This window comes from Bubalus bubalis, chromosome 18 (genome assembly GCF_019923935.1).
Source record: "Bubalus bubalis isolate 160015118507 breed Murrah chromosome 18, NDDB_SH_1, whole genome shotgun sequence".
Lineage (NCBI taxonomy): Eukaryota > Metazoa > Chordata > Mammalia > Artiodactyla > Bovidae > Bubalus > Bubalus bubalis.
The window spans coordinates 46,130,493-46,145,150 of NC_059174.1; the positions used below are offsets into that span (position 1 = coordinate 46,130,493).

Sequence of the window (14,658 nt, forward strand, 5' to 3'; positions counted from 1 at the left end):
GTGCATCAAGGCTCCAGAGCTAGCCATTGCAGCAGACAAAGAGGAAACTGCATTACCTTTTAATACCTCGCCTTGGAAATCACATAGTGTCAATTCCTATTCATTCCTATTCTCTATTGGTTGAAGTTGTCACAGTCTTGCCCAGATTCAGGAGGGAGGAAAGGCAGACTCTACTTTCTCACGAGAGGAGTGTGAAAGGATTTGCAGTTGTGTTTCAATGAGGTGGGGGGGGGGCACAAAGAATATTCCAGGCAGAGGGTACTTCATGTGGGAAATACCTGTTGTGGAAGTGAGGTCAACAAGTTCAATAAATTGAAGTAAGTAGCTGTAAATTGACTCCTCCATCACACTCCCTTTCCCCAATCTCTGCTTAATTTTTATCCATATTTTAAAATATTTATTTTGCAAATTCTTTTCCCACTAGCTTTTGAGCTCCATATGGGCAGGGTATATTTCCCCCGTTTTGGTTACTGATAGATCCACAAATTAAGTGATCAGAGTTTTTGAATGAATGAATGGATTGATCAAGGATGTACCTTCGAGGACCTTGTTGAGGGCATGACCAATGGCAAGTTCTCTTGAAAAGGGTATTGTTACAGAGTGTTTTCTGAGCTTCAGTCAACAACAGGAAAAATTAGAATTGAGTTTGTGCGAGGCATCTGAGCCAGTGAAAAACATCCATGGCCCAATGTTCCTAGACTTCCAAGAGCAGGGGTAGGGGCTGAGTCGGGACTGACAAAGTGGGGTTCGGAACTTTAAAGAGCTGCTTAGGGAGTGGAGAAAAGCTTGCGCTCATGAGAGAAGCCAGCTAAGTGTCAGAAGAGCCATCACTGACAGTGGACTAAGGGAAGGGTCCACTGCTTAGTGTTGGAAATGTTAAAAGCAAAGCATAAAGAACCTGGGGGTGTGTCTCAGGAGGGGAATGACGGCCAATGAAACGCAGGCATGGGCGAGGTGCTGTCAAACTTCGCGGGGCGGGACCGAAGAGATCTAGCCAGAAATAGGACCCAAGCCGAAGCCAATGATTAGCCGCCAGGTAGGCGGGGCGTCGTCCTAAGGCCAAGGGTAGAGCCAATGAGATTCTGCGCCGCGTCCCTCATTGCCCCCGCCCCCGTGGAGGGCGCGCGCCAGAGCCACGGGCAGCCGTTAGAGGCGGGGCCTGCAGCCGCCCGCGCGCGGCTCGCGCCCTCCCCTTTGTGTCGCCATGGCGGCGGCATCGGCGACGAGGACAAGGAGCGAGGGGTCCAGCGCGGCTGGCGCCTGAGGAGGCTACGCGGCTATGGTGGTGAGGCGCCCACGCGGCCGTCCGTCCATCGGCGAAGTCAGTCTGTCCGCGCGCGGCCACGCCCCACGCGCCCCGCCCCTGGCCCCGCCCGAGTCCGCGGCCCGCGCCGCCCCTCACCCCTCATCGCGGTCCCTCTCGTACCCCGGCCTGGTCTTGGGCTCGAGCCCTTACCCCGGCCCCGCCCCCTCAACGCGCATCCCCGTTCCACGCCCTGTATGGGGGTGACAGTAGCCGAAGACCCAGACTTGGGAGGAAAAAGGGCTGGTCCAGGGAAGGACCCCTCATCCTCTAAGCGGCCTTCGCGGAGGCCTTCTGAGGGTCTCCGAGTCCTCCACCAGCCCCTGTCCCAGATCCATCCTCAGCATCGTCATCCCATCCTCCTCCTCTCCCTGGCTTAGACCCCTCCTCCTCCTACCATCAGCCCCTTTCTCATTCTTGAGCCCCACCCCCACCCGGCTCCATCCTCAGCCTGACCCTTTTCTTCTCCTTTCTCATCCCATCCCAGTCCTTCTAAACCAACCTTCCCTTACCCTCTCCCCGCATCAGCCTGAACCTTTACTTCAGCCTCTCCAACTGCTCCCCTCTTCCTTACTCCACTTCAATCCCCAGCGTGCATTGTACCCCCCGATGTGATCGTTGGGTCCTCTCCATCTTCTTGTCCTCATCCGCCCTCCCCCACCGTCTCCCTCTCCCACCATGCTGCTCCTGCTCATTCATCCATTCATTCCCTCATTCCCTCACTTAGCATTCACTGAGACCTCTGTGTAGCCCCTTTGCTCCAGACACGGAGAAAGTCAGAACCCATCCTGCCTTGGGGAGCTTCATGGGCTGGAGGGGGACCGACCCAAGGGTGAGACCCAAAGGATGAAGTCAGGATTGTAGGAGAATGAAGGAGGGAGAGGCTAGGGCCCATTCTGGGAAATCCTCATCTGGCAGATGGTTAATTTATTCATCAGATTTTACCCAGCCCCTGCTGGGTGACTGAGCTGGCACTGGGCATTGGGACCCAGAGAGGAATCAAGCACAACCCTACTTGTGAGGAGCTTCAATTCTCTGCCCAGCTCTGTGCAGGGCAATGCTGGGGGAGTAGGGACTGAGCCTCAGTCCAGTGGGGGAGGTGGACTTGTCACCAGATGGGGACATCTCAGAGTGCACAGGGCTGTAATGAGGGAAGTTAAGGCAACATCATCAAGCCTGGGATGGGGGAGGCTACCATGAGAGTCAGATCTGAGGGCTAAGTGAAAGCATGGGGAAAAGATGGGGATGAGTGTTCCATGCAGCAGGAACAGCCTTTGCAAAGGCCTAGAAGGAAATGAGAAGATGATTCTTTTGTTGGACTCTTAGAAGTCTGAGAGCTTTGAGAGTAGAGGCAGTGGGAAGAAATGAGGCTGGAGAGGTAAGCAGAGACCACAGTATCTAGACTTTATCTTAAAGACAACAGGGAGCCATTGAAGATCCCTGACCTGGGGAGAGACAGAGGCAGATTTGTGTTTTGTGAAAATGATACTGACTCTTGCTGTGAAGAAGCTGGCAGGAAGGGAGAGGTGGAAGCAGGGAGACTGATAAGATGGGAGCTGTGATTGTCCAGATGTTGATGAAAGGCGTGGAAAGGCACAACCCCTTCTCTCCTGGGGCTAGAGGAGGCTTTTAAACAGGGAGAGATAGTACCAGCATGCTCTTCCCCTGACGCATCCATGGCCCCTGCTCTTTCAGTCCCCCACTCCAGACTACACATGAAGAAGCAGACCTACCCTGAGCCCGGCCTTCACCTCCCCCTGACCTACCCCTCTACTCCATGCTCAGGACAGTGTGTGGAGCAATTCGGGCTTGCAGGCCCAGGCTGCCAGATAACAATGCTCCCGTTGTCTCTCTGCTCCCATCTCTGGGGGCCTCTGATTCTTCTTTCTGCTGTACAGGCTCGCAGCACTGACAGCCTGGATGGCCCAGGGGAGGGCTCGGTGCAGCCCCTGCCCCCTGCTGGGGGACCCAGTGTGAAGGGGAAGCCTGGGAAGAGGTGAGAGGTGAGGGAGAGCCTCAACCTAGGAGGGGAGCCAAGCATAGGGCTGCTAGTGATCTGTCGTCTGTCCCCCAGGCTCTCGGCTCCTCGAGGTCCCTTTCCCCGGCTGGCAGACTGTGCCCATTTCCACTACGAGAATGTTGACTTCGGCCACATTCAGGTATGGGGGTTGCACCCAGGTGGGTAGGTGGGATCCCACCCAACCCTGAAGCAGCATCAGCCACTTTACACCTGAAACCTCCCCGCTGGGAGTGACTGCTCAGTGGCAGGAGCTGTAGGGCAGAGGGGAGACTTGTTCCTTCCTTCATTTGTTCCTTTATTCATTCAGCAATGACTTTGTTAGGTGTGAACTTTGTGCCAGGACCTTGGATTCTGACTGAGCCATCACCAGGCCTTGACTGTGGGGAGACCCAGGAGGCGGACACGGTCCCATCCCTCGATAGTGCCGATCTGGAGAGGTCAGGACAGGGACAAAAGTGAGACCCTCACCAGGGCCTTTTGTTTCCCTCTGCAGCTCCTGCTGTCTCCAGAGCGTGACGGTCCAAACGTCTCTGGAGAGAATGAACTGGTGTTCGGGGTGCAGGTGACCTGTCAGGTGCGGCAGCCACCCCGCTTCTCCTCTGGCCCGGTGAACTGACTGCCATGGTCCTCAGCTCAGTATAATGAAGCTGCTGTATCCCCCGTCCTTCCCACTCCCACAGGGCCGTTCCTGGCCAGTTCTCCGCAGTTACGATGACTTCCGTTCCTTGGATGCCCACCTCCACCGATGCATATTTGACCGGAGGTTTTCCTGCCTCCCAGAGCTTCCTCCACCCCCAGAGGGCGCCAGGGCTGCCCAGGTAAACTACCTGTCCCAGCTCCTGCTTCAGTCAAGGTGTGTCCTCACTAGTGATGGGTGAAACCATCAAGGCAGGGGAAATAGATAAATATTAAACACTGGTATGTCCTGAGTTCCAACCAGCTGGGGGCCTCAGAACTGCAGCAGGGTGACTCCCTTTAGTTTTTAGGATCATGGGGAGTTTAGGGGGCTCCAGGGGAGGGTCAGAATGGCCAGACCGCTGGGGGCACACAGGGCCTTGGCCCAGACTGTTTATCAACTGATACGACAGTATTTCAGTACTTCACAGCGGAGCGGCACCCATGTGTTCACATTGAATTTCAGCCCTGCCAGAGGCGAGCCAGGGCAGTACAGGAGGGCGGTGGGCTCTCTTGGGTGGGGTCTTCTCACAAACCCCACTCTGACCACCTGCCCCAGATGCTGGCGCCGCTGCTGCTGCAGTACCTGGAAACCCTGTCAGGGCTGGTGGACAGTAACCTCAACTGTGGGCCGGTGCTTACCTGGATGGAGGTGGGCCCGGGCAGGGGGCTTGGAGCTGGGAGTGAGGGAGGGATGTCTGAGGAGCAAGAAGCAGCCTGGGAGGGTGTGTGGGCACAGGAAAGAAAAGAGCCGGAGTGGAGGAGGCACTGGTATTTCAGTGTCTGTGTGGGTGCTTGCCTGTGAGAGAGAACGCAAGTGGGTGCGTGTGCGTGTGTGTGTGTGCAGGTGTTGGGCTGTGGGGATGTGAGAATTGCAAGGAATATTGGTATACTGGCTAGAAATAGTTTTGGCTATAGCTAGCAGAATGCCGGAGAAGGCAATGGCACCCCACTCCAGTAATTTTGCCTGGAAAATCCCATGGACGGAGGAGCCTGGTAGGCTGCAGTCCTTGGGGTTGCTACAGTTGGACACGACTGAAGCAACTTAGCAGCAGCAGCAACAGCAGAACGCCAGGCTAAGAGTGCAGGTTTTCAGATAGCAGATATGCAATGTTTGCTGTGGAGGATGTGGGTGCAGGAGTGAATCAGCATGGTTTCGGGCAGGGGCATCCTGGGACATGGAAGGGAATTTGCTTTGGAAGGGGCAAGAGTGTGGGTGTTTTACCAATAGCTCTGAGTGACAGGGGCACCCAGATGGGGGACAGGGGGTGGCTTCCAGTGGGGGAACCTTCTCGGCCTTTACTATTGCCTTCTACTGGCCTCTCCTTGCCACATACCCCTCCATCTCAGCTGGACAACCACGGCCGGCGACTGCTCCTCAGTGAAGAGGCCTCACTCAATATCCCCGCAGTGGCCGCTGCCCATGTGGTAAAGCGGTACACGGCCCAGGCACCTGACGAGCTGTCCTTCGAGGTAAGGCTGTAGGGGAGCAGACTCCGGCTGGGCTCCCACTTCGTCTGCACCTTCTGACCCTGCCTCCTCATGCCCACCCACTCCCAGGTGGGGGACATTGTCTCTGTGATTGACATGCCGCCCACGGAGGATCGGAGCTGGTGGCGGGGCAAGCGGGGCTTCCAGGTGAGCCTGGCTAGAGCTGGACAGGTGGGGCTGGGGCACTGCGCCAGCTCAGGTGGCCCCGCCACTGACCCCAAACCCTCCTCAGGTCGGTTTCTTCCCCAGTGAGTGTGTGGAACTATTCACGGAGCGGCCGGGTCCAGGACTAAAGGGGGGTGAGTGTCCTGGGCAGAGTGGGGAGGCCCTCCTGCATCCCTTCCCTGCCCTCCATCCTTTCCACCACTGTTCACCCTGCAGATGCCGACGGTCCCCCATGTGGTGTCCTGGCTTCCCAGGGTGTTTCCTCTCTGACCTCAGGTAATGTGAACATTACCCGTTGGTAATTACCAGGGGCCAGACCCTGCCCCGTCTCCCCATGCGACCCTGTGTGACCAGCATTTATCTCAACAGCGGTGCCCCGGCCGCGGGGGAAGCTGGCTGGCCTCCTCCGCACCTTCATGCGCTCCCGCCCTTCCCGGCAGCGTCTGCGGCAGCGGGGCATTCTGCGGCAGAGGGTATTTGGCTGTGACCTGGGAGAACACCTCAGCAACTCAGGCCAGGACGGTGAGGCCCAGTCCGCCTCCCCTGCCCTTCCTCCCCCCAAGGCTGTGACCCACAGCAGCAGACTCAACCCCTGCTTTCTCCCAGTGCCCCAGGTGCTGCGCTGCTGTTCTGAGTTTATTGAAGCCCACGGGGTGGTGGATGGAATCTATCGACTCTCGGGTGTGTCATCCAACATCCAGAGGCTACGGTGAGGACCCTCCACCAACCTTCATGAGCACCTGCCACATGCCAAGCATTAAGCTCTAGGGACACCATGGTGAATGAGACAGCTGGAGACTCCTGCCCTCATGGGGTCCACGTGCTGGAAGGAGAGGCAGACAGGAAAGGAGAGAGTTGACAATAGGTGACAGGTGGCCTGGAGAAAAAAAAGATGGGGTGAGGGAGATCATAATAAGAAATCAAGGTGAGTGGAGAAGGCCTCCTGGGAGAGAGCTCGCTGTGGAGGAGGTGGGGGAGCGAGCACTGTGGTTGTCCACCATGGAGAGAATAGCCAGTGAGAGGGGAAAGTGGCAGGAGATGATGTCTGAGAAGTGATTAGGGGCGAGTAGGCTCACGGGCCCTTTTTGATGACTGTTAGGCTCTTGGCTTTTACTGGGAGTAAGAGAGGAACCCGGAGAAGGCGATGGCACCCCACTCTAGTACTCTTGCCTGGAAAATCCCGTGGACTGAGGAGCCTGGTAGGCTGCAGTCCATGGGGTTGCTGAGAGTCGGACACGACTGAGCGACTTACCTTTCACTTTTCACTTTCATCCATTAGAGAAGGAAATGGCAACCCACTCCAGTTTTCTTGACTGGAGAATCCCAGGGACGGGGGAGCCTGGTGGGCTGCCGTCTATGGGGTCACACAGGGTCAGACACGACTGAAGTGACTTAGCAGCAGCAGCAGCAAGAGAGGAACCACAGGAAGGATTGTGAGCCAAAGAGGGGCAATAGGCATAACAGTCTAAGAAGTGGGAAGCGCTGAGGCCCCGGCTTCCAGGCGAGAGCAGAGAGCCTGAGGCCAAGGTCCCGTGTATAGAGCTTTCTCACCTGAGAGAGCTGCCAGGTTGTGAGCAGAGGCCGCTGCGATTCCAGCTGCAGTTTCCAGTGCCTCTTGGAGCCAGGGAAATGGCACAACTTTGTGGATGGAGCCTAGTCACACTCTGGAGGCAGATGGGCTTGGGTAGCTACAAGCAGGGTGTCTCCCACCAGAGCCTCAGTGTGCTCCTGTGTAAATGGGGCGCCCTTGTCTTTGGCATGCAGGGTTGTTGGGAGGAAGGGGGCTCAGTAAGTACTGCCTCTGAAAAGCCAGCACAGGAAGAGGGTTGCATCTACCTGTGGACACTTTGGGTGTGGGGGCAGGACCCAGCCCGGTGGGCCAGCTCTGACCTGCATCTTCTTCTTGACGTGGTGGCCTCAGGCATGAGTTCGACAGTGAGAGGATCCCTGAACTGTCTGGCCCCGCCTTCCTGCAGGACATCCACAGCGTGTCCTCCCTCTGCAAGCTCTACTTCCGAGAGCTGCCCAACCCCTTACTCACTTACCAGCTCTACGGGAAGTTCAGTGTGAGTGAGGGTGACCGCGAGGTAGGAGGGGCTGGGAGGCGGCAGCCCAGCCCCGCTCACACTGTGCACTGTCTCAGGAGGCCATGTCGGTGCCAGGCGAGGAGGAGCGCCTGGTGAGGGTTCACGATGTCATCCAGCAGTTGCCCCCACCGCACTACCGGTAAACCAGGAGGGGAAGGGAAGGGTGGTGGTGGACTCCCAAGGGAGGTGAGGCTCAGGCGTCCCTCTCCACTCCCACCCCCAGGACCCTGGAGTACCTGCTGAGGCACTTGGCCCGCATGGCGAGACACAGTGCCAACACCAGCATGCACGCCCGCAACCTGGCCATCGTTTGGGCACCTAACCTGCTACGGTAAGCTGGCAGCTCACCAGCCTGCTCCCCCAGCTCCCTACCAACTCCCAGGCTGGGCCTGGAGTCTCCCCGCCCCCCCCCACCAACCTCACCCCAGGAACCCATCCAACTTTCACTCTTTTGATCATTTCACCCAGCACATTATTTCTTTTCTTGTAATTTATTTATGGTTGTGGGGGTCTTCGTTGCTGCGTTTGGGGTTTTCTCTAGTTGCAGTGAGCAGGAGCTACTCCTTGTGGTGTACAGGCTTCCCATCGTGGTGGTGTCTCTTGTTGCAGAACACAGGCTCTAGGCGCATGGGCTTCAGTAGTTGTGGCATGTGAGCTCCAGGGCACCCAGGATTCAGTAGTTGCGGCACAGGGTCTCATTAGCTGTGGCTCACCAGCCCTAGAGCTCATGGGCTCAGTAGTTGCGGCACACGGGCTTTAGCTGCCCCAAGTAATGTGGGATCCTCCCAGACCAGGGATTGAACCCACGTCCCCTGCATTGGCAGGCAGACTCCTGCCACTACCACCAGGGAAGTCCCTCAACACATATTTCTTAAGTGTTGGGTGCCCGTATGCCCTCCCTTGTTCTCAGCACTGGGGACACAGTGGTGAGCAGGAACCCACGCTCTGAGCTCACAATCCTATGAGGGAGATGACAGTGGACATTACCAAAAAAAAAGAGAGCACAGTGTGACAGTGATGAGGGCTGAGGAGAAAGATTACAAAGTAGGGAAGGGAGATCTGGTCAGTCATGGCACTTGACATTTTTAGATAGAGTGGCAGGGAAGGCTTCAGGAAGAAGTCCTTCTTGGCCAGCAGCAGGGTAAGCCCAAAAGGATTTGATGGTGACCGAGACAGGCAAGTTCTCTGTCCTGGAGGAGGTCAGGTCTTCTTGGGAATCAGCTAAATAAATAAATAAATAGCTAGTACGTGGTAGGTATAAGAACTATGAGCAAAAATGAAGACAGACCTGGGATATATAGGTTTACAATTTTAAATAAAATAGGTGGGGAAGACTCTGTTGGGAAGGTAACATTTGAATTAACAGCTGCAGGAGGTAAGAGAAGGACCTGGGTGGCTGAGAAGGAGCAAACCAAGCAGAGGGAATAGCAAGTGCAAAGGTCCTGGAGCTGGGTTAGGGCCCAGTGTTTTGGAGCCCAGTGTCCCTGGAGCTGAGTGAGAGAGTGCAGGGTTGAAGGGGAGGAGATGGTAAGGTCAGAGAGGTGATGCAGGAACAGACAGGGGAGAGACTTACAAGTTGTGGGTCATGGTAAGGATCTGGCTTTTACCAGGAATGACATGCAGCCAGAGGAGAGCTCTGAGCCAGGAGGGCCCTGATCTGTGACTTAGGGGATCACAGGCTCCCTCTGGCTGAGTGTAGGGAGCAGACTGTAGGGATTTGGCGGGGAGCAGGGAGAACAGGGAGGAGGTGGTGTGTTGGTCCAGGAGGGAGAGGATGGAGGCGGGGCCAGAGTAGGGGCATGGGGAGTTCAGATTCTGCATAGAGTTTATGAGTGGAGCCCACAGGGTCTCCTGCAGTTAGATGTGGGTGTTAGGGAAAGAGGGGTCAAGGGCAATACCAAGATATTGACTGAGATGGGATAGGCAGGGAGGGAGCAGGTTCTGGGGAAAGGCTGAGAATCTAGTTCTAGATGTGATCAGTTTGATAAGGTCAGAGACCTTGAATGACAGTCACTGCTTCCACGGCGCCCCACCCTCCCCTGGCCAGAACCCACCAGCTGGAGCTCCAGGCACCCGGCCACCCTCACTCTCCTCCCATCCAGGTCCATGGAGCTGGAGTCAGTGGGGCTAGGGGGTGCAGCAGCCTTCCGGGAGGTGCGGGTACAGTCGGTGGTGGTGGAATTCCTGCTCACCCATGTGGACGTCCTGTTCAGCGACACCTTCACATCTGCTGGCCTCGACCCTGCAGGTATGCCAATCCTATCCCATGTTCTGACTACCACCCCCCATCGTCAGGGTTGCAGTGGGAGGGTAGGTGGGCTCCCAGCCCCATCCCTATCCCACTGAAGCTGGACCTCCCTTCTGGTTCCTTGAGGACCCCGCCCCGGCCTCTCCCTCCCCTTCCCCCGCCTTCTCATTTCAGCTCCTACGCTCAGGATCCCCACTTCTTGGCCCGGACATCGTTCTTCCTTCACCCCTTGTAGCTCCTGGGGGCACTTGGGGCCATGGGTCCACCTGGGAGGAGGTGGGAGGTCCCCAGACTTGACCCTGCCCCGGCCCCACCCAGACTCCCTGCCCTGCCCTGGACCCCAGCCCAGTCAGGACTCAGCACGTCGGAGGGCCCTCTGGCCCGAGGTAACTGAAGCCAGAGCCGCTATCCTCGCTGGCTGCTGGGAGCTGCCTCCTCATCAGCTCGTTCTGCCTCACTCCTCCTCCTCACTCCTCACCTGCCTGCTGCCCACCCATTCCCGCCTGATCTGTCCTGGCCCCCTGCCTTGCCAGCCCGGGTGGGCACGCTGCGGGGCCGGGGCTTGGGCTGTAGCGCTTGGCTTTGCCTGTGGCCTTCAACAGCCCCAGGGCTGATGGCTGCCCCCTCTCCCGACTCCTCAGGCCGCTGCCTCCTTCCCAGGCCCAAGTCCCTTGCGGGCAGTGGCCCCTCGACTCGCCTGCTAACACTAGAGGAAGCCCAGGCTCGGACCCAGGGTCGGCTGGGGACACCCACCGAGCCCACAACTTCCAAGGCCCCAACTTCACCTGTGGAAAGGTGAGTAGGATATCCAGAAGGGAGGGACTGGCCTGGGGGACCCAGCTCCTCAGCCAACCTCCTGTGTCTTGACCCAAACTCCAGGAGGAAAGGGGAGAGAGGCGAGAAACAGCGGAAGCCTGGAGGTAGCAGCTGGAAGACCTTCTTTGCACTGGGCCGAGGCCCCAGCATCCCCCGAAAGAAGCCTCTGCCCTGGCTAGGGGGCACCCGGGCCCGACCGCAGCCTTCAGGTCAGAGGCCGGGCAGTGGGCGTGGTGGCTGGAGAGGCACCCTGGAGTGCCCCCATGACCCTTCGTCCTCTCCCTGCAGGCTGCCGACCTGACACTGTCACACTGAGGTCTGCCAAGAGTGAGGAGTCTCTGTCATCGCAGGCCAGTGGGGCTGGTGAGCACGGGGTGACCCTTGCCTGTGCCCAGGTGGAGCTGGGAGGGACTGGGGCTCTGAGCTGGCCTCCACGTGGTGTTCTCAGATTTGGGGCTCTTGGGGTTTTTTGTTTTAATCTGGACCTTACGTACAATAAGTTTGATAAAGCTTCACTCTTGGTTCACGATGCACTCTGGTCATTGGCCCACGCAGGGTCCTCCTAGTCTTTTGTTCATCCGTTTCGAAAAAAATTAAATAGTATCATGAACCCGTTGGCCAGAAGTAAAGGCCTCCCACCACAGTACGTGTGAACTCCTCCCCTCCCACCTCAGGCTGCCTCCCCACCTCAGGCGTCCTCTGATAGTCTTCGTCCCTTTGCTTTTACAGTTTTGTCCCCTACAGGTGTAGGGGTCAACAACACACTGCTAGCTGTTTGAATCTTTGATTAAAGGGCATCATTAAAAAGCGGTATCGCGCTGTGTGTGCTCACTCACCACTGCATCACAGGCTGCTGTCCGCACGGCTGGTGTAGCTCAGGCACCTTCCTCTCCATCACTGTCCACTGGCGAGTGTGGGTGTCCCCCCAGGGGAGGGGATGCTTGTCCATGCCCCTCCTGGTGGATCTGCAGGCTCCGACAAGCGCCCCAGGAGTGGAGGCGCACACTGTATGATACGCCCACATCCAGCTGTACAAGACGAGCCCCAAGTATTTCCCAGATGTGGTCGCCTCAGGCTGTCCTCCCAGCCACCGGGTATGAGATCCTGTTGGTCTCAAGCTTGTAGCCAGTGGGGTTGTCAGACTTTGTTCTTGCCTTTGGAAAAGTTCTCTTCATGGACTTGCCACTGATGTCCTCTATCATCCATGAGTCTGCACAGCTCTCCCTGGATCCCCAGCCATTGTGACCCTAGGCAGAGATGTGTCTCTGTGTGTTATTTTCCCAACTTACTGGGGGTGTGTGTCCTGTTCTCACTGATGTATCTGGGTAGGTAGTTCTGATCCCTGACCCCTAACTCCCCCTCCCCTGCACTGCCCTTCCAGGCCTCCAGCGTCTGCACAGGCTACGGCGACCCCACTCCAGCAGTGACGCTTTTCCCGTGGGCCCCGCACCCGCGGGCTCCTGCGAGAGCCTGTCATCATCCGAGTCCACCGAGTCCTCCTCCGAGTCGTCCTCCTCCTCTTCCTCCGAGTCCTCTGCAGCTGGGCTGGGAGCACTCTCTGGCTCCCCTTCACACCGAACCTCGGCCTGGCTAGACGACGGTGACGAGCTGGACTTTAGCCCACCCCGCTGCCTGGAGGGGCTCCGGGGGCTTGACTTTGATCCCCTTACCTTTCGATGCAGCAGCCCCACCCCTGGGGACCCGGCACCTCCCGCCAGCCCGGCCCCCCCAGCCCCCGCCTCTGCCTTTCCACCCAGGGCAACCCCCCAGGCCCTCTCTCCCCGGGGCCCCACCAGCCCTGCCTCACCCGCTGCCCTGGACATCTCGGAGCCCCTGTCTGTGTCAGTGCCACCTGCTGTCCTGGAGCTGCTGGGGGCTGGAGGAACACCCGCCTCGGCCACCCCAACACCAGCCCTCAGCCCCAGCCCGGGCCTGCGCCCCCACCTCATCCCCTTGCTGCTGCGTGGAGCTGAGGCCCAGCTGAGTGACACCTGCCAACAAGAGATCTGCAGCAAGTTGGCATTGCCTGGTCCCCGGGGAGCCCAAGGCCAGCATGGTGTGTCCTGTCCAGCCCAGCCTAGCCCAGCCCATTCCGTCACAACCCTGAGGCTGTGCCCAAGACCTGGCTGACTCCTCTTCCCGTTCCTCTCCTAGGTGCTGGTATGGATTCACCGCTGCTGCCCCCTCCCCTGTCCCTCCTGCGCCCGGGGGGGGCCCCACCCCCGCCTCCCAAAAATCCAGCACGCCTCATGGCCCTGGCCCTGGCTGAGCGGGCTCAGCAGGTGGCCCAGAGACAGAGCCAGCAGGAGCAGGGGAGCACCCCGTCTGCTCCTCAGTCCCCTTTCCGCCGTTCACTGTCCCTGGAGGTTGGCAGTGAGCCCCCAGGGACCTCAGGGAGTGGGCCACCCCCCCACCCCCTAGCCCACCCAGGTGGCTGGGCTCCGGGACCCCCACCCTCCTTACCAAGGCAACAAAGTGATGGGAGCCTGGTGAGGAGCCAGCGGCCCACAGGGACCTCAAGGAGGGCACCCCGAGGCCCTTCCCAGGTCAGTGCCCAGCTCAGGATGGGTGGGGGGTGCGGGGCTGCGCCAGAGATGGCAGCCCAGTTCCTGTGTTCTGTCCCCCAGCAGGTTCCCACCCCTGGCTTCTTCTCAGCCCCCCGGGAGTGCCTGCCACCTTTCCTCGGGGTCCCCAAACCAGGCTTGTACCCCCTCGGCTCCCCATCCTTCCAGCCCAGCTCCCCGGCCCCAGTCTGGAGGAGCCCCCTGGTTCCCCCTGCACCACTGGACAGAGGAGAGAACCTGTACTATGAGATCGAGGCGGGTGAGGGGTCCCCCTACTCTGGCCCCACTCGCTCCTGGAGTCCCTTGCGCTCCATGCCCCCAGACAGGCTGAATGCCTCGTACGGCATGCTTGGCCAATCCCCACCACTCCATAGGTCCCCCGACTTCCTGCTCAGTTACCCACCACCCTCCTGTTTTCCCCATGACCACCTTGGCTACTCAGCCCCCCAGCACTCGGCCCGGCGCCCCACCCGACCTGAACCCCTCTATGTCAACCTAGCCCTGGGGCCCAGGGGCCCCTCACCCGCTTCTTCCAGCTCCTCCTCTCCTGCCCACCCTCGCAGTCGCTCTGATCCTGGCCCCCCAGCCCCCCGCCTCCCCCAAAAGCAGCGGGCCCCCTGGGGCCGCCACACCCCTCACAGGGTGCCTGGGCCCTGGGGCCCTCCAGACCCTCTCCCCTACAGGGCAGCCCCACCAGCCTATGGGAGAGGGGGCGAGCACCACCGAGGGTCCCTGTACAGGAATGGGGGGCAAGGGAGGGAGGGGGCTGGTCCCCCACCCCCCTACCCTACTCCCAGCTGGTCCTTCCACCCTGAGAGCCAGACCCAAAGCTACTGCTGAGCCAGAGCTGGGAGGGACCCTCCTTCTTTCTCTTCCCCTCTCACTGATCTTGGTCCAACCTGATCCCTTGTTTTATATTTTCCTGAGCTTCTGACCCCTACCCCAGGTTTCTAACTTTGTAACTTGCCTTTGATGTGGGTCCCTAACCCGTTATCATAGCCTACCTACCCTGGACTGACGGGCATGCCTGCCCTCCACCATCCTCCATCCTGGGGCCTCTCGCACAAATCTGAGAGGGTTAGGCTGACTCCTTACCCTCCCTTTCCCTCCAGGGGTCCCCAGCATGTCCTGTCCTGTGCACGGGGGTGGGGGACTGCTCCTGCTATCTCCCCACACACACCCCACTAAACCATCTGACAAAATTAATGAATAAAAATGGTGAAAATGTGGCTGCTGCTGTCATGCTGGAGCCAGGCTCAATGAATAAAGAGGCAGTGACAGGTGGGCTG

At 58.6% G+C, this 14,658-nt stretch overlaps 1 protein-coding gene across 3 annotated transcripts; it reads left to right on the forward strand.

Annotated features, from left to right (window-relative positions):
• Positions 1 to 1,109: 1,109 nt before the first annotated feature.
• Positions 1,110 to 14,598, forward strand: ARHGAP33 (Rho GTPase activating protein 33). Of its 3 annotated transcripts, none has more exons than XM_044932250.2 (22): positions 1,111 to 1,285; positions 3,202 to 3,299; positions 3,378 to 3,462; positions 3,817 to 3,897; positions 4,004 to 4,141; positions 4,558 to 4,650; positions 5,349 to 5,471; positions 5,559 to 5,636; positions 5,722 to 5,788; positions 5,871 to 5,930; positions 6,024 to 6,176; positions 6,261 to 6,363; positions 7,576 to 7,720; positions 7,798 to 7,880; positions 7,965 to 8,072; positions 9,844 to 9,989; positions 10,631 to 10,784; positions 10,869 to 11,014; positions 11,094 to 11,168; positions 12,187 to 12,861; positions 12,960 to 13,351; positions 13,433 to 14,598. In XM_044932250.2, the coding sequence occupies exons 1-22, from the start codon at positions 1,280 to 1,282 to the stop codon at positions 14,207 to 14,209; spliced, it is 3,786 nt and encodes a 1,261-aa protein (XP_044788185.1). In that variant the 5' UTR covers positions 1,111 to 1,279; the 3' UTR covers positions 14,210 to 14,598. The 3 variants fall into 3 exon arrangements, with proteins under 3 accessions (XP_044788184.1, XP_044788185.1, XP_025125596.2); XM_025269811.3 differs by having other exon boundaries at positions 13,436 to 14,598; XM_044932249.2 differs by having other exon boundaries at positions 1,110 to 1,285; positions 12,960 to 14,598.
• Positions 14,599 to 14,658: the final 60 nt, after the last annotated feature.

Excerpts from the sequence above, each read along its gene's own strand:
- ARHGAP33 (XM_044932249.2), top strand. Across the intron at positions 3,300-3,377 it reads AAGGGGAAGCCTGGGAAGAG|GCTCTCGGCTCCTCGAGGTC; the intron begins GTGAGAGGTGAG and ends TCTGTCCCCCAG. Across the intron at positions 5,472-5,558 it reads CTGACGAGCTGTCCTTCGAG|GTGGGGGACATTGTCTCTGT; the intron begins GTAAGGCTGTAG and ends ACCCACTCCCAG.